General features: G+C 35.2%; 2 protein-coding genes across 2 annotated transcripts; both read left to right on the forward strand.

The window, feature by feature from the left end:
* The first annotated feature begins 221 nt into the window (after positions 1 to 221).
* LOC116877586 (olfactory receptor 6C3-like) lies at positions 222 to 1,160 on the forward strand. The gene has a single exon (XM_032874348.1). It carries the CDS (start codon positions 222 to 224, stop codon positions 1,158 to 1,160), a length of 939 nt encoding a protein of 312 aa, XP_032730239.1.
* A 14,591-nt stretch (positions 1,161 to 15,751) lies between these two features.
* On the forward strand, positions 15,752 to 16,690 carry LOC116877587 (olfactory receptor 6C75). Its single transcript, XM_032874349.1, has one exon. It carries the CDS (start codon positions 15,752 to 15,754, stop codon positions 16,688 to 16,690), a length of 939 nt encoding a protein of 312 aa, XP_032730240.1.
* The last annotated feature ends 2,144 nt before the right edge of the window (positions 16,691 to 18,834 follow it).

Here is an 18,834-nt window from a genome sequence, read left to right on the forward strand (position 1 = left end):
ATCAGTATTTAACTTCAAATAATATGTATTACTTGATTGTGAGGTCCAGTAGAAATTGGAGAGTTGCTGAAGGAAAACATTTGTTTTTGGGTTTCATAGATTATTCATCACTGTGGATATTTTTAAGATTCGGTACTCTAACCTCAATCTTGTTTTAAATTTTTATGTCCTATAGGGGAACACACAGTTTCTGCTCTAAAGGGGGGATGAAAGGATCGGCAATGAAAAACCGCACAGTACCCACAGAATTCATTCTTCTAGGGCTATCAGATGACCCAGAGCTTCAGATTATGATTTTTCTCTTTTTAATTATCACATATATATTAAGTGTCACTGGTAATTTGACCATCATCACTCTCACCTTGGTTGACTCCCATCTACAGACCCCCATGTATTTCTTCCTCAGGAACTTCTCTGTATTAGAAATATCCTTTACAACTGTCTGTATTCCTAGATTTCTGGGCACAATTATCACCAGAGACAAGATGATCTCATACAATAATTGTACAGCTCAGTTATTTTTCTTAATCTTCATGGGAATAACTGAGTTTTACCTTCTAACTGCCATGTCCTATGACCGCTATGTTGCCATCTGTAAACCCTTGCATTATACAACCATCATGAACAAAAGAGTCTGCAATTTACTTGTCTTTTGCTCTTGGCTGGCAGGATTTTTAAATATCTTCCCACCAGTTATTCTTTTTCTCCAGTTAGATTACTGTGGTTCCAATGTCATTGATCACTTTGCTTGTGATTATTTTCCCCTCTTGCAATTATCTTGCTCAGACACATGGCTCTTAGAAGTGATCGGTTTTTACTCTGCCATAGTGATTCTGCTTTTCACTTTGGCACTAATAATTTTGTCCTACATGTTCATCATTAGAACAATTCTGAACCTGCCCTCTGCCAGTCAGAGAAAAAAGGCATTTTCTACATGTTCCTCACACATGATTGTCATTTCCATCTCTTATGGAAGCTGCATATTCATGTATGCCAACCCTTCTGCAAAAGAAAAGGCATCATTGACCAAAGGAGTGGCTATTCTGAATACTTCTGTCGCTCCTATGATGAATCCTTTTATATATACCCTCAGGAACCAGCAAGTAAAGCAAGCCTTTAAGGATACTATCCAAAAGGTTATGTTTTTCTCCAGTAAATGAAAGTATTAGGAGCATTAAAAGGATGATGTTCTTGTAAATACTATTATCACACTTTCTCAAAATTCCCTTTCCTTTACTAGAGTTATGTATTTTCCCTTGTTTCCACTCCCATATTAAAGTTCCTAATCATTGCCCTCAATACATTTGATGAACTGAATATTGTTTCAGAATTTTCTGTAATATCAAGTGTTTTTTTTTCAATGCAGTAAAACATCTGGGTTATGATTATGATTCTGAATGATAGTGGTTTCCTTTGAAGAGACACTGGGCATTTAGTTTGATGGAAAGAGTGTCAGGATTGATGTGGATTTCTGAACTTTTCATTCTTACCCAGTAATAGAAATGAATGGTATTAGAAAACTCTGATTCTCTTTGTCATTTCCATGAAATCAAGTAAACACAATCACCAGAGGACTGGGAATAAAATATAAATATCTACTTTAAAATATTAAAAGATTAGAGACTCATACATACTAAAAAATATTTACACCATTTATCATAATTAAGATGCTAATGAGGAGGAAGAGAAAGGAGGTAGAAGGGGGTAGAAGAAACATAAAAATTTTCAGCAATTCCTACCTTCTAGAGCTATTGTTTTCTTTGTCTTGACTCATTTAATCCTGCCAACAACTTTATGGGGTGCTATTCATTACTCATCTCTCTTAGTCAGAAGTACTTTTCCTTAGGCAGATCAAATGCCTCCAAAAATTAAAAAATAAGCAAAGAACAAAACAATATAAAAATACACCAAACATATAAAATGGATGAAACTATGATAAACCACTGGAAGTTCACCTTTCTGGAGAACCGAGCTTTATTTGTGGCATCTAGAACCGACCTTAGGGTTTTGGGAAGTACGGAAAAGATATAACATCTACTGATAATATTCTACACGCTCTACTCTGTATTAAGCAAATCACATGCAGTATTTATTTTACAAAACTTCTTAGAAAGTGAACATTATTGCTTCCGATTTATAGGTGAATGAACATGATGCAATTGAGGTTGAAATTTCAATGTACAGAGATTGCAGCTTTCAGAACTGGCATTTCAGTCACTTCCCTTTCACCACAAAACCCAGACTAGTTGGGTTACTTTCATCTTCACCCTGACTTTCACTTGAATAAATTATGAATAAAAGCTCATGTTCAATATTAGGATTGTTACATTAAAGGACTTTGTAATGTTTAATGAACTCATTCAGGCTTTTCTTACTTATGGCAAGCTTTGGGGATCAGTGATGAGAAGGAGGATTCTTGCTCTAACTTATCTCAGATTCTAGTGGGGGAGAGAAAGTACATGAAATTAAAATTTAATTTGATCAATGCAGTAACTTAAGCATGAGAAGCCTATCGGCCAGGTAGTGTTATCATTGTCAAAGAAAATGTCAGTTTTCCTGCCTTAGCACAATTAGTGTCATTCTCACTATAATTGCTAAATGTTGATTCTTTTTAACCCTAAAGTCACATGCATAAGACAAACCTTGTCTGCTTTGGCTGTTATCTCAGTTTTCACCTTTATTTTATTTCTTGGTCATAATCACATATGTTTTTATAAAAAAGTTATACTATTTCCTCAGTAATATGGGATTTTTAAAAAATGTTTATTTATTTATTTGACAGAGAGAGACGCAGTGAGAGAGGGAACACAAAAAGGGAATGGGAGAAGGAGAAGCAGGCTTCCCACCAAGCAAGGAGTACGATGTGGGGCTGGATGGAGGGCTCGATCTCAGGACCCTGGGATCATGACCTGAGTGGAAAGCAGACACTTAGCGATGGAGCCACCCAGGTCCCCCAGTAAGAAGAGTTTTTGAGAATAGGATATGATACTCTCCAAGACTCTCCAGCAAGGTTCCCTTTACCCTCAAATGGCATTGTGGATCATTCATTCATCTACACTCAGTTAACCTGGTACCACACCGTATCTATTACTATCTCAGATCTATTTTGAAGGAATTTATATCAATGACCATGGTCAAGATTTCTAAGACTTTTTCAGGCATTTAAAATTTACATTAGGAAACACTGAGATATATTTGACAAATTAAGTCCATGCACAAACTAGGTAAACTAAAAGAAAAACCAATAACAATATTTAATACCTATTATGTGGATATTAACAGCTTACAGATTAGGAAAACTAACAAATATAATTTCTTCCTCCTTCTTTTTTTTCTTACCTATTGTACTTTTTAATGCTTTACAGGAGCAAATGATGAAAAGCTTTTTCTAGCTCTCCAAATTGTCTTCCTTTGCCTTTGCTGTTGCATTTTTTTAAACATATAATGCATTATTTGCTTCAGGGGTACAGGTCTGTGAATCATCAGTCTAACACAATTCACAGGACTCACCATAGCACATACCCTCCCCAATATCCATCACCCAGCCACCCTTCACCTCCCTCCCCACTCCCCAGCAAACCTCAGTTTGTATCCTGAGATTAAGGGTCTCTTTTAATTTCTTCCTAATTCTTATAGTGAAAATCATTCAGATGTTATTTCTGAAAAGACTTTCAAAGCAACTACATTGCAGACATGCACTAGCCATTTGGATTAATAGAACAGATCATTTCCACCTTATAAGATTTTGAGCAACAGATAAAAAGGTAGACAAATAGCATGGAGGACAAGGGGAGTTAGAGAGGAGAAGGGATTTGAGGGAAATTGGAAGGGTAGGTGAACCATGAGAGACTATGGACTCTGAAAAACAATCTGAGGGTTTTGAAGGGGCGGGGGGTGGGAGGTTGGGGGAACCAGGTGGTGGGTATTGGAGAGGGCACGGATTGCATGGAACACTGGGTGTGGTGCAAAAACAATGAATACTCTTACACTGAATAAAAAAAGTAGACTTTTCAGTATGGAATTAATCTTTTATAAAAACATATGCCCAGGTCCATATGAATATAAAATATAGGACTGCTCACAACATTTCCAACAATGCAGTAAGAATTCTGAGTAAAGGTAAGAAATATAATTAAATGGATATCCTGGGCAAAAAGAATAATGATTGCAAATAGCAGCTGTAAAAGTGAGCAAAGTGAATGGGAATTGGGTGGTTAGAAACAGAAAACAGCAAGTAGTCATTACTTCTCTTTTATGCTTTCTATGAAAAGCTGATTTTCTTGATTCAATTTATTATGCACAGAAAAAAGTTATGCTATAAAACCAATACTAGTGTTCCTCATATGGATAGTATATATTCCTTTCTTTTTTTTCTAATGTTAGCACAAGGGTTTATCGAGGTATGCCTTAGTACAGGTGCTGGGGCTTGTCCATGAGGCTTTTGTTGCATAAAGCGCAGACCTCCTGCCGATTCTTCTTGATCAACAACACCTGGAAGTTGACAGCTAAGTGGGTGTTGCACACAAGCTCATCACCTGCCATTTTCATGTAGCCAACAGCCACTGCCAGACATAGCAACTTCTTCATCTGGAATTGGACTGTGGACTTCACTTTATCCACTTTGACCCCCCATGTTCTCATTGTGGGTCAGCATGGAAGGGAAATTGCCAACTTTATTCAGGCCTGGACCCAAAACTTGTGGAATCTGCTTGATCAGAGATTCTGAAGCCAAAAAGGCATCACACTTCTCAGATATAACATATGCCTGTATGATAATATCATTTCTCATTGGAAAGAGTTTCTGTCATTTTTGGATTGAGCACTGAGTTATCCACAACAACAACCGCAGCCATAATCATAGATTATGGGATTAACAACTGATTCTCTCACTGATAGATAAAACTTAGTCGTTCTCCATCAGTCTATTTGAGTCACAGTAAGTCTTTGTATACTTAAATAATCAGATCTCTTTGGTGTTCATCATGCCCTATACCACTCTGTCTGATGGTAGATCTCCAGTGCTAAAGTCCTCAAATTCGCATTGCCCTCTTTGCTCCATCTATAAAATTGGCTTTGTATTGCTGTAACTCATAGTCAAATAGGATTACATGAGCCTCATGATACAGTATGTTTATCAATATGATTAGAAATTTTCACCATATACTAGAATGTCATCTTTCTTGATGCTAGATCTTCACAGACTATGAATGTTTTATAGAAAATGGGATACTTTGTTCATTATTGCCTACCAAAGGGCTTACCATAGTGCCGTCATTTACTAAAATATTTGTTAATCAACAAAAGGATGGAGGTCTCAAAAAGCCTATTCCTATATAAACTATTAATACCTCCTGCCTTAAAATTATCATTGCTCTGCTCTGATATCCTGTTTGAATAATTTTTTTATGACTCAGTTTTCTAGGATGCCTTGTTTTTCAAAACCGTGGACAGAAATCACTATACGCCTTCAACAATACAGTTGTTGAATAGCAGCTCCTCTTAAACTCATTACTCAACAGGCAGAAACTCTCTTTTCTTTTTAGGTCTACCTCCCAGGATCTCCACTGGGAACACAAACAGGGCAAAATTATATCTTTTAATCATGGTACCAGCTGGAACCCTATGGTTAGACTTCCATGGGTATCACACTTTTAATGTTTTCTTAACTTGAGATGTTTTCATACAGACAATAGTGAAAATCACAATGGTACTCAACAATATTATTCACTTAGCACATCAGTGGCTTTCTTGACATGGATTCCCTCAGGTCTCAGGAGCAGCTCATATACTCCATTATTCACTCCACTAAGTCTCCATTTGTGCAATCTTGGAAAAATTAGTGAAACTCTCAGTGAGTCACTTACTGATATAAAAATTAAGGAGAATAATGGGAATTACCTCAGAGGGTAGTTTAAATATTTATTCAGACATGGCTAACAAACTTGCCTAGTACCTCCCAGGGCTTAATAAATTAAAACTATTACTATTATCTTAAGTAATGTTAGTTTTAACTAAATGTCATAAAGCCAGCAACATGCAATTTACTCAAAAATAATTTGCCTTTATGCATCACAACAGTGTCTGTAGGACAACTGTCCTTGTAGAGTACTTTATGTGGTATTCCTTCATCTGTAAATTGAGGATGACAATAATGCTTACTTCATTTATTGATGAGTAATTTAGATGACTCTTTTACATTTCATTACTCTATTACTGTTTTATTATGAACTTATACATTTTGCATCTTCTAAATTCCATCACATATGTCTATCTATATGCAAGGACTGCAAAGGCTACATTTTCAGTTATCTTTGAAGCTAGGATTCTAAATATCACTTTAGTTCTGCCAATCAGATAACTTCATAAAAGATACAAACTTTATACATTGTTACAGGGGCACCTGGGTGACTCATTTGGTTAAGCGACTGCCTTCAGCTCAGGTCATGATCCTGGAGTCCCAGGATTGAGTCCCACATCCGGCTCCCAGCTCCATGGGGAGTCTGCTTCTCCCTCTGACTTTCTCCCCTCTCGTGTTCTCTCTCTCTAATAAATAAATAAAATCTAAAAAAAATTGTTATAGTTAAGCATCTACATTGCTGGTGTAGATCATAGCAGATTCAAATGACCCTAAATTTTATAGCAATAGCACTAGATTCCTGAGAAAGAGTTATCATGGGGACTTAATTTTGTGAAGCAGTTTTGAGGTCATTCCATGAAGCTCATCCTAAAATCTGCCTTCAGGGATGCCTGGATGGCTCAGGCAGTTAAGTGCCTGCTTTTGGCTCAGGTCATTGTCCCAGAGCCCTGGGATCGAGTTCCACATCAGGCTTCTTGCTCAGTGGGGTCCTGCTTCCCCCTCTGCCTGCTGCTTTCCCTGCTTGTGCTCTTTTTCTCTCTCTCAGACAAAGAATTAACAAAAATACTTTTAAAAAATCTGCCTTTACTCTCTTGATAATTCCTTAAACCAACAATTACTTGATACTAAATAGATTTATTTTTAATTAGCTTCCTTAAATCCTGCTCTCTGCAATTGTAGTTGATATATAGAGAACCTATCCCAGGAACAGACTCTTTTTTTTTATGATTTTTATTTATTTATTTGACAGGCAGAGATCATAAATAGGCAGAGGGGCAGGCAGAGAGAGAGGAGGAAGCAGGCTCCCTGGATGAGCAGAGAGCCCGATGCGGGGCTCGATCCCAGGACCCTGAGACCATGACCTGAGCCGAAGGCAGAGGCTTAACCCACTGAGCCACCCATGTGCCCCCCAGGAACAGACTCTTAAACCAATAAGAATCTGGAACCAATTTATTAACCCAGTTTTGTCTGAAATCAGCAATGATTCCATTAGACACATAAACACTGATAGTCTACATGGACACATTTATAAGGGAGAGTTCATCTAGTATTAAAAGCCTACTAAAAGCAAGGCTGAATAAAACTGAACAATGAATACGACACTTATTTAGGAGCTAGCTGCTTCCAAATACATGAGACAGCTTAAAAAAAGAAAATGTAACTTTAAAGTTTCAATTATGTCATAACTGAAGAGATGATATAGCCAGTATTAAATCCTTATCCTACAGGTTCCTTAGTTATAAAGCTGATTTAATTCATAACTTCTTCACATGTCTTATGTGAATGCTAGGACACTGAATGGGAAAGAATGGGAACTGATCAATGGAATGAAGGTATCTCTGTGGATTCAGATGACTCAGAGTACCTGAAAGTGAAAGCACCATGTAGACTTCCTTGCCAACAGAAGGAACCATATTTATCTTCCTCTGCTTCGTGAAACTATAGAACCTCTGTAGTTACCACACACGAAGGAATTAGCTTTAAATTTTTCCTTATGTGTACAGTCACCATTCCTATTTTCTGACCTATAATATGTACAGAATCTAGCCTTACCAGGAAGTGGTAAGCAAGTACAAACTCAGGAGAAGGCATAATTACATTGAAAAATTTTACCTGATTTTGATAATTTATCAAAATTAAATATGGGAACTTATGTTTGGATGGATTCTCATGGCACATATCCAGCAGAGAAGAAACATAATTTTACATTATTCCAAATTCATTGAAATAAGTGGCTCTATCAGAAATTCTGGGTTTCCTAAGCCACCTTAAATAGATAGAAGTTCCAGTGGAGGGGCACCTGGGTGGCTCAGTGGCTTAAAGCCTCTGCCTTTGGCTCAGTCATGATCCCAGGGTCCTGGGATTGATCCCTGAATCAGGCTCTCTGCTCAGTGGGGACCTTGCTTCTCCCCACCCCGGCTTCCGTCTCTGCCAATTTGTGATCTCTGTCAAATAAATAAATAAAATCTTTAAAAAGAAAAAAAAAGAAGAAGTTCCAGTGGATTCTCAGGAGATCGCTGAACTGATAATTCTGAGTTAACGTATAACAAAAAAGTTGAAATATTATAAATTCCTTAATATAATTATAATCAATAGATTGATGATATAGTTTGGAAAGCATTCAACATGTTTAAGCTATTCACTGACCTCCAAACTCTATTCCTTAAGACACCAAGAGTTGAAACAAATACAATGACTTTCTTTTTTAAAAAACTGAGGAGGGCACCTAGGTGGCTCAGTTGGCTGGGCAACTGCCTTCGACTCAGGTCATGATCCTGGAGTCCTTGGATCAAGTCCCACATTGGGTTCCAGCTCCATGGGGAGTCTGCTTCTCCCTCTGACCTTCTTCCATCTCATGCTCTCTCTCACTCTCACTTTCTCTCTCTCAAATAAATAAAATCTAAACAATTAAAAAATTAAAAACTGAGTAAAGGAGCACATAGGTGCCTCAGTCTGTCGCACATTTGAATCTTGATTTCAGCTGTGGTCATGATCTCAAGGCCATGAGATCAAGCATCCTGTCATGTTCCACACTCAGCAGGGAGTCTGCTTAAGGATTCTCTTCCTCTCCCTCTGTCCTTCCCAGCTCATGTTCTCTCTCTTCCTCTCTAAAATAAATAAAATCTTAAAAAAATATTAAAAAAAAAACAGGAAAAATGAAAGAAGAGGTAATGACTAAAGTGGGAGGTAATCTTAGTGAAGGAGCAATTGAGCATCCCCACTAATGTCTCCCTTAAATCTTCAAATGATGTAAGCAAGCTATTATCCAACACCCAAGGATGTCTAGATTGGTAACAAAAATGATAATTGACAAAATTGACCTTCCTATAGGAGATTCTTCATGAAAGTCTAGGAGAGAAATAAATGGCCAACCCACTGAGGTAATTCTTATTCAGTAACAACAGCAGCAACCACAATAAACATAATGTCTTATGAAAGCCTGACCTGAATTACTATGGTTAATCACAAACTTTCATCCAATGCAAACTTGAATCAATTTCCAGAAAAAGAGCATTTTCTGTGCAGCAGAAAGTGTTCTGTTAAAATTTAAGAAAGACCCTGCAGGTTCACAACATACATACAATGAATTTCATTGTCAATTTATAATGGCTAGTTACCAGAAGAAGAAAAACTGAAACTGGTTGACAGACAATTCTGCATCATATAATATAAATGCAATAAATAATCTACTGAGTCAATGAATCTCATTCAGGAATAGCCCTAAATCACAGGATAGGATGTTTTTCCAGTAGAATCATTTCCAGAAGCTTACAGATAATCAGATGTTAAGATTTTGTACTGTTTCATTAACATTAGTTGATGGTATATTGGGTAGCAAGAGACTTAGAAGAAATATTGGAGTATCAAAACAAAGAGAGTTAGGAAATTGGTACTTGAATGAGACTCTCATAATGGAACCAGAATATTTAGGTGTTTGTGTGCCATGTGACTTTTCAACAAAAACTCATCTGAAAAGATTTATAATAATCAAGAGGATAAGATGACCCATTTTATGAAAGCCATTCACTTTTCCTGAACCATTTCTTTGAATACTTGATTACTAAGTTAATGAAAAATACAGCCATGAAGGCAATGACTAAATTTATGTAAAAGTTACCTGGATGTCAAACCTGCCAGTACCCAGGATCATGCTGAGCTTTTGATATAGCTCATATGCTAGAGGAAACAACCAGCTACCTGACAGAAAATTGATAAGTTTACACCCCTTTCTTCATTGAGGGGACTCCAATTTGTACTCACTGGGAGAAAAACTTTTTCTGAATATGTATTTGCCTCTGTTTCCCACAAGGCTTCTTCCTGAAATACCATCTGTAGGGTACTAAATATTTTATCCCAAGTCACAATGACCTAAAGAAAATTGGTTCTGAAAATGAACTCATTTGAGAGTAAAAGAAGTGAGGCAGTGACATGTATACATATTACTAGGTACTATATCATCTAGAAATGACAAACATAAAATAGCTATGATGATAAATTCTGGTCATTCATGAAAATTATGAGTAATAACCCAATAACTGGGGTTTGTGGAAAATGTCTAGGTGCCAAATATCTGCAGGGGTCTTACTAGCATCACTATTTAAAGGGTAAATTAAAATGGAACGTACATGAGAGATACAGGAAGCATTCATGTAGGCAAAACATTTTGGTTTCTCAGAAATGAGGTTTAGGTCACCATAAATAGCCAAGCAAGGTGCTGACTGAAGAAAAACAAATGTAAATGTATATATATATACACTACATAATGATAAAATTAAGAAAATATCATTTAAGACATCTTTTTTTTCTGACTTGGGGAGAAGCTCTTAGGACATACTAAGAAGCATTGCTTTGTTTACAACAAAAGATACAATGAACAAGGTAAATCACACAAGCAGAAAGAAGTTTATTAATATGCCATCTATAAATCTGACCATCTTTTTTTACCTGTCTTTTGCTTATTTATAATTTTATATATACTCATTAATTTTCATTTATTCATTTTTTCATTTCATTTTCAACTTTATAAAATGAAGGCAAATACTAGATATTCATTTTTTTTAATTTTGCATACTGGATAAGTAATTGCCAAATAGTACCACGTCTATCACTGAGGTAAAAAATATGGTCTCAGGTGTGAATTTAAAGTAAACTAAAGCTAAAATATAAACAAGTCTTATCATTAGTAAACTGATATGGCATACCATAGACTTAACACAATCTTCAGTCTTTGATGGATTTGTCTTTAATGCATAAAAGATTGTTATGTCATTATTTATATGATTATTCTTAATTTAACAGATTTATTACTTATATTCTGTCAACCTTTATACATTGTCCTACAATCTATTATTGAAGATATTGATATAAAAGCAGATTCTACTAAAAAAATTGAAAGTAAATAAGTTATTATGTTCACTGGAAATATGTTTTTGTTTAAAATTGTTATTAGAAGTATTTGTTTGGTGGCACCTGGCCACCAAACCTGGCCCAGTTAGGTTAAGCCTCTGCATTCAGCTCAGGTCATGATCTCAGGGTCATGGGATTGAGCCTCTACCTTGCTGCCTACTCAGCGGGGAGACTGCTTCTCTCCTTCTCTCTCTCTGCCTCTCCTCCTGCTTGAACTTTCTCTCTCTCTCTCTCTCTGAAATAAATAAATAAAAGCTTTAAAAAAAAAAAAAGAAGTATCTGTTTGGGTACTGTACTGCTTTGCATAGTATGCTTCAAAATTCATCTCTACCTGGAAACTACAGAAATGACCTTATTTGGAAATAGGATCTTTGCAGAGGTAACTGAAGGGGAGCAGAATAACATTCCAAAATATGCCTTTTTGGCATAGGATTATTTTGAGCTGGTTACTCTTAAAAAGTAACAAAGGGAAAGCTCTAAAAACTGAGAAGTTACTTTTTTGGAAGACACATTTATTTATTTATGTTCAGTTAGCTACTGTAAAAAGAAAAAGAGAGAGAGAGAGAGAATATTTAAAGAACGAGAAAAAAATTACTCAGTACCACCACCCAAAATAAAAAAAAAAAACTTGCCAACTTTCTAATGTATTTTTCTTCTGTTCTTTCTCCTATCTACAGATTGTTGTTCACTTTTCGTAGACATTTTGTAAATCACACCATATGTTTAATATATTATCCTGATGAATATAAACGTTTCCTATATCATTAAAAAAAAGACACTTTTATATGAGGAAGCTCCATTTTTAAGGTTGTCTCCCTCTCTGTACAGCAAAGTGGAGGATGATCAAATATTTAGAGACTCTTTTCAAAGGAGAAGGTGGCTACTCAAATCTGCATGACAACTATACCCTCCTTCACTGTTCTTTCCCCTGATTACTTCCTGTAACTGGCTATCTCTCCACCCCACAACATCTTCCTTTAGCTTTAGGGGAAGATATTATTTAAGGTGGTGGCCTTGGGCCATTTTGGCATGTTACTCAGTTTTCCTGGATCTCTCCCCTGTGTACAGGAGGTGTTCGTGCTATTAAACTTCTGTTTATTTTTCTCCTGTTAATCTGTCTTTGTTACAACATGGTGTCAGCCAAGAATCTAAAAGAGTAGAGGGAAAGTTCATAATCAAGTGAAAATGCGGTCATACACATTAAAGCAATTTTCCAGGTCTCTGGATGTAATAAGAGTTTCCCCATAATGTATAATTTTAAATATTATTGGCCCACACAGACACCTGGGTGGCTCAGTCCATTACATGTCTGCTTTCAGCTCAGGTCATGATCCCAGGCCCTGGGATGGTGTCTCACACAGAGCACCTTGCTCAAAAGGGAGCCTGCTTCTCCTTCTCCCTCTGCTGCTCCCCCTGCTTGTGCTCTTTCTGACAAATAAATAAATAAAATCTTTAAAAAATTTTTGGCCCACACATAAACATCATATAAATATTATTGTGACAATGTTTGTAATGAAACATGAGCATATTTATGACACATTCAAGTTCTTGACTTTTATCATGAATAGATTAAATATTTTGAGTTTAAAATAGCTGCTCTAACACTCTCCTTCAATGGGCACTCTGTATTCCTTAGTCATATACCTTGAATAAATTCATGTCTCAAAAAACACACAGCAATATCTTAAAATCTTTCTTCAGGAAGTGCCTGACATTTTAAGATCATCAAATAATCCCAAATTTCACTGAATGTAAACTATTTATATGACTTATGGAATTCCAGGATTAAATAGCAACTAAATATAGGTCTCAAATAATGAATGTAAATGGGATAGTATAGATGGCTTTAGAAATAAAATGAAACAAGTTGGGATTGGGAGGGAGACAAACCATAAGTGACTCTTAATCTCACAAAACAAACTGAGGGTTGCTGGGGGGGAGGGGGGTTGGGAGAGGGGGGTGGGGTTATGGACATTGGGGAGGGTATGTGCTATGGTGGGTGCTGTGAAGTGTGTAAACCTGGAGATTCACAGACCTGTACCCCTGGGGAAAAAATAAATATATGTTTATAAAAAATTTAAAAAAAATAAAAGAACAATTAAATTAAAAAAAAATGATGCATGGGATGAAGGAAATATTGCTTGTATTGGACATGAGAAAAGGAATCTGAGATTTCTAAAATAATATAGAATTGAGTATATAAAATATATATATATTTATATATTCTATATAAAATAACATAGAATGAGTAAATGGAATGATTTAATCATGGTCAGGTTTTCTATGTCATCATTCAGTGAAAAGATATAAAACCTTAAAGACAAACCTGACATCTCTTATGGTGTAGAGTAATAGAGACCTCAGCCCCAGTCTAAATCATCACAGTGAATTCTTAATATTTCCCTAAGATTGGAGAAAAACCCACTATTCACAACTTAAATCTATTGCCATTGAAAAATTGCTTATCTCTTACTCCATTAAGTTTCTTCTCCTTGTAAAGTTATGGATTATTATAAAAATTTAAATCCTGTTTTATATTTTTCTGTTCTGATTTCAGGCCACTATCACCAAAATATTCTACTCTAAATTGTGTACTAATTTGGACTATAGTTTAATGCTGGTGTCTTGAGAACACCAATCTCCATGGTACCTTTTGTTTATTCTTTCAGCTAATCCCCCTGAGTCCATTGTGAAAGGAGCATTAATATGGCTAGTCTGAATAATATTACTAAGATCATGTCATCTTGCCCACCAAACGGGAAGATATTATACTCGCCTTCATTTCACCTATAACTTATTTCAAATATCAAGTTAAACCCTTAAAGTAGCAACACGTAGGATATCTTGGGACCTCAGATCCTTAGAGAAATTTGGGTTGACGTATGAAACTTATGAAAAGTTTGACAGGCGTTCCTGGAATTATTCTTTATTATCAATGTTTTGAGGATCTGGTTACAAATATAAGATGACATAGAAGAAACGAATTGCAAAGACTTTTGAAAAATCTCAAAGCACTTGTCTTTAAACAAATTAAAGAAGCCATTAGAAATGACATTGTCTAAACCAGTCATATATACCAATAAGTAAGTATGTCTTTAGTAGTTTCCGAAATAATTTTGCTTTAATAGGGTAAATTTATGCTTTATTCAAGTACTCTCAATTATGCACAATGGTATATGTGAATAAATTTAAGCCACACAATTTATACGAAATATATAAATGAAGACATTTTAAAAACTATTACAATTTAAGAGTTTTATGCAACATTTATGTTCATTATAAACATAAATATTTTGTGACCCTTAGGACTACATGATGATTTTGTGTTCTTATCTAAATATCTTTCAATAATTATTTTTAATATAATCAATATTAGAATACCTTGTAATCATTTTTGTATAAGAGTCAAAGTAATTTACTTCATATATCTTAACACTGAGCAGATCTGCTTTATGCTTTAGTTTTGCACAATATGAATTTTATAGACTGAAGGTTATCATCCATCATATTGAGGCAGAACCCAAAAAATGCAAATCTTATGACCAAAAGAGGACGATGATGGAAAATAGGAATAATTCCTTCCCAGGAACTTTGTAGGTAAACAATTTAGTAAGTTCATTAATATATTAAGTTAATTGGCTAATTGTGAATAATATTATTCCTTTTGAAGGCTCTGAAACCTCTGAAAGATACAGAGAACAACTGAGACATTACAGATGTAGCCATGCTGTCTGGAGAGTTAAAACTTTCTTAAAATAATTTTAGATGATGGCACTTCTAAAGCTTTTATAGAAAATAAGAAATTTAAACAGGAAAAACATTAAACAAATCCTGTAAAACATCAAGAGTTGTGTTAAAGCCAAAAGTAAAAAAAAAGAAGAGTAATATGAAATAATCTTTGCCTCCCAAAAGCTTACCTTGAATGTTTACTACATCTATATACTGCTATCAGATGCACATTACTCTACCAGATGGGCAAATGGTCTCTGTAGATTGCAAAAAGTTGAATGGGAAAAGAAAACAGAAATATGTATTCAAAATCGAAATGTTAAAAAATATATGAAGAAGAAAGCAGCAAAAAAAAATCTTCAAAATTTTGCAATACGCTGGGAGTAAGCTCTGAGTTTTAGATTTTCATCTCAGAGGTCTCTTTTTTTGTTTTGTTTTCAGGAATATATCAAAACATTCAGAAGACAAGGATTTATAATAAGATATATGAGAATACAATGAAAGAAATATAGGAATAATTAATTGATACATTACATAATAATATGTCAGTTTTAATAAGTATTTTGTTTCTACATACCACAAAATCATTTCTCTCTAAAAACATAAGGCAGCAATGGTTTTTTTTTTAAAGTGTGTCTATATTCCTGTGTGTGTGTGTGTGTGTGTGTGTGTGTGTTTCTTTTCTGATGTCATAACTTTCTTATTTTTTTATCTATTTTTCAGCTGAAACAAAGAATACCATCATAAAGAAGGAAAATAATGAGAAATCACACAACAGTGACAGAGTTTATTCTTCTCGGGTTGACAGATGACCCACAGTGGCAGGTTGTACTTTTCATATTTCTTCTTGTTACCTACATGCTCAGCGTGACTGGGAACCTGATCATTATCACCCTCACCCTTACAGATCCTCACCTGCAAATTCCAATGTATTTCTTCCTTCAAAACTTCTCATTCCTAGAAATATCATTCACATCTGTCTGCATTCCCAGATTCCTTGTCACTATCATGACGAGGGACAGAACCATTACCTACAACGGTTGTGTGACTCAGCTATTTTTCTTTATCTTCTTGGGGGTGACAGAGTTTTACCTTCTGGCTGCCATGTCCTATGACCGCTACGTGGCCATCTGCAAACCTCTACATTACATGACCATCATGAGCAGCAGAGTGTGCTTCCTTCTTGTCTTTAGCTCATGGCTTGCAGGATTCTTGGTCATCTTTCCACCAGTAATGCTGCTGCTGAAGTTGGATTTCTGTGACTCCAATATAATCAATCATTTTATCTGTGACTCTTCTCCAATTCTACAGCTTTCTTGTACAAACACTCGCTTTCTAGAACTCATGGCATTTTTTTTAGCGGTGGTAACACTTATGGTCACCTTAACACTAGTTATTCTCTCTTACACATACATCATCCGGACAATTCTGAGAATTCCTTCCACGAGTCAAAGGAAAAAAGCCTTTTCCACCTGTTCCTCCCACATGATAGTGGTCTCCCTCTCCTATGGTAGCTGTATCTTCATGTACATTAAGCCTTCCGCAAGGGAAAGGGTGACTTCAAATAAAGGAGTAGCTGTGCTTAATACCTCAGTGGCTCCTCTCTTGAATCCTTTCATATATACACTAAGAAATCAGCAGGTAAAGCAAGCCTTCAAAAACATGGTCCAAAGAATGGTCTTCTCTTCAAATAAATGAATGTGGTCATGCAAAAAGTAAAGCCCTGAAAACAAAGTTGAATGAAGAATTCTGTCTTTCTCTACCTAAATTCTTTAAACACCTCAATTCATTCTTTCAAACCGGCATATATATATCATCAATGCCTCTTTTCCTTATTAGCCTAAAAACCAAGTCCTAACTGGTTTTCTAAATAGGAAACAGTCAATCTCATCCTGTGTAACTAAATTTCAGATGTCAATAATCTACATTGTTTCTCACATCAAAGCAAAGCTGCTTATACATTCATAGAAAAGATACAGGTTTCTATACTGTAAGAAGCTACTAAAAACCACATACAAATATGTAACATATTTTATGTCAAATAAAAATATGCATCAATTAATATTTCTCAAATTTCTTCTGTATCACCAAGAAAACATTCTTAGAGATTTTATGTATTTGTCAGAAAGAGAGAGAGAGAGCACAAGCAGGGGGAGCAGGAGGCAGAGGGAGAGGCAGGTTTCCTGCTGAGCAAAGAGCCAATGCAAGAGTCAATCTCAGGACCCTGGGATCACGACCTGAGCTGAAGGCAGATGCTTAACCAACTAAGCCACTAAAGGGTCTCAAGAAAACATGTTTAAAGTTAAAAGCATTATTAAAATGTCTCCATGAATTTACCAATAAAATGTGATTAAAACATGTTGAAAAATTAAATAGAAATTTAAGACAAAATCTGCTGTCAGATTTATCTTTGCCATTTGAAGGAGGTTGCATCCATTTTATATTAGTTTTTTAGAAAAAATAGCAGTTTCAGTGTAAAAGAAAAGAGGAAATTTACTTTATGTTCTAAAAATATAGGTTAACTGAAGATTTCTCTATTTCTGACAAGAATATTTGAGGGGGAAAAGAGTGGTCTATAAAAGTAAATTAAGCTATCCTAATAGATTTCATATTTATGTTCAGACTCTTCCAACTGATACCAAGATGGTCTTTTCTACTGACATGAAAACGACAAATTCAGAATCTAGAATAGTGTGAGAGGTAGACTCCAGAGAATATCTTGGAAATGATGATACATGAGTTTCTTATGCTTTAGTTTTCCTTTAGCAGCAAATCTACATACTGTCTCTATCTTTCTATTGCCTCTTTCACAGCAGGTTCTACCTCCCTCACCCAAATCCAAGAAAATGACTCTTGTAAGTGTCAGAGAATGTAAAAATTGTGCCCAAGCCTGGTTCCTATAGTTAATGAGCCCCTTGACTCCAAGGTATTACTAAGAAAATTGGTTGATAACAGTAATTGTGAATCTAACTCAATACCAGGTAAGTGGATTTGACTTTGGCTTTTTGATCTCCAGCTTAGCCTGATACATAGGTTGATGTAAAGAGCTCTACACAGTTTGTAAGTCCAAGACAGAATTAGCTTTTCTTATTTCTTATGGACAGACAAGAGTGTCCATGAGCACTCACTCACTTCTTACCATTGTCCTTCCATGAAATGGGTTACATTTTTTTAAAAACAGATTTAACATATTACTACAAAATGAAAATTAAATGATAATTTTATTCAATTTAAATTCTTTGTTGGATAATTTGTAAAGAAATGAAATTATATAGGTTTGCTTTTGTAAGAATGTAATAAGAAAGCAGAAATGCAAAAGTAAAAATTAGGAGAGTATACAAATGATATGAAAATGTTAAGTAAATAAATATATACTGTATATATGGCATATATAATAGATAGGTATGTAGGTTGACAGAGAAGTAAAGAGAGAGAGGAAGGAAAATAAGGGTAAGGGAAAGTTGATCCTCTTAATCGACAGAAACTTCTCTGAAGATGTTGTTTCTAATATTCACCTTGTTAGTGGGTGTAAGTTTAAATACTATTGTAAAATATTATGAAATAATGAAATTTCTATTGCAAATGTGATGGTTAGGGAAATGTATCAGATATATGCTGAGGTCATGTTTTTAAAGGCTTTCAAAAGTATTTAAATTCCTATTATTTTTCATACTAATATTCTAAAATACTTTCCCTTTAACAATAGGGAAAATTACATGTATGTAATGACCACACAGAGCACACCTGTGTCATAATCTTTTTAAAATTCAAATGGCAATTACTGTCACTTTCTTGTTTCATGGTTATGGAAAACATAAACAGTAATTTATTTCCATTGGTGA

Source organism: Lontra canadensis, unplaced genomic scaffold (assembly GCF_010015895.1).
Source record: "Lontra canadensis isolate GAN:19392208 unplaced genomic scaffold, GSC_riverotter_1.0 scaffold53, whole genome shotgun sequence".
NCBI lineage: Eukaryota > Metazoa > Chordata > Mammalia > Carnivora > Mustelidae > Lontra > Lontra canadensis.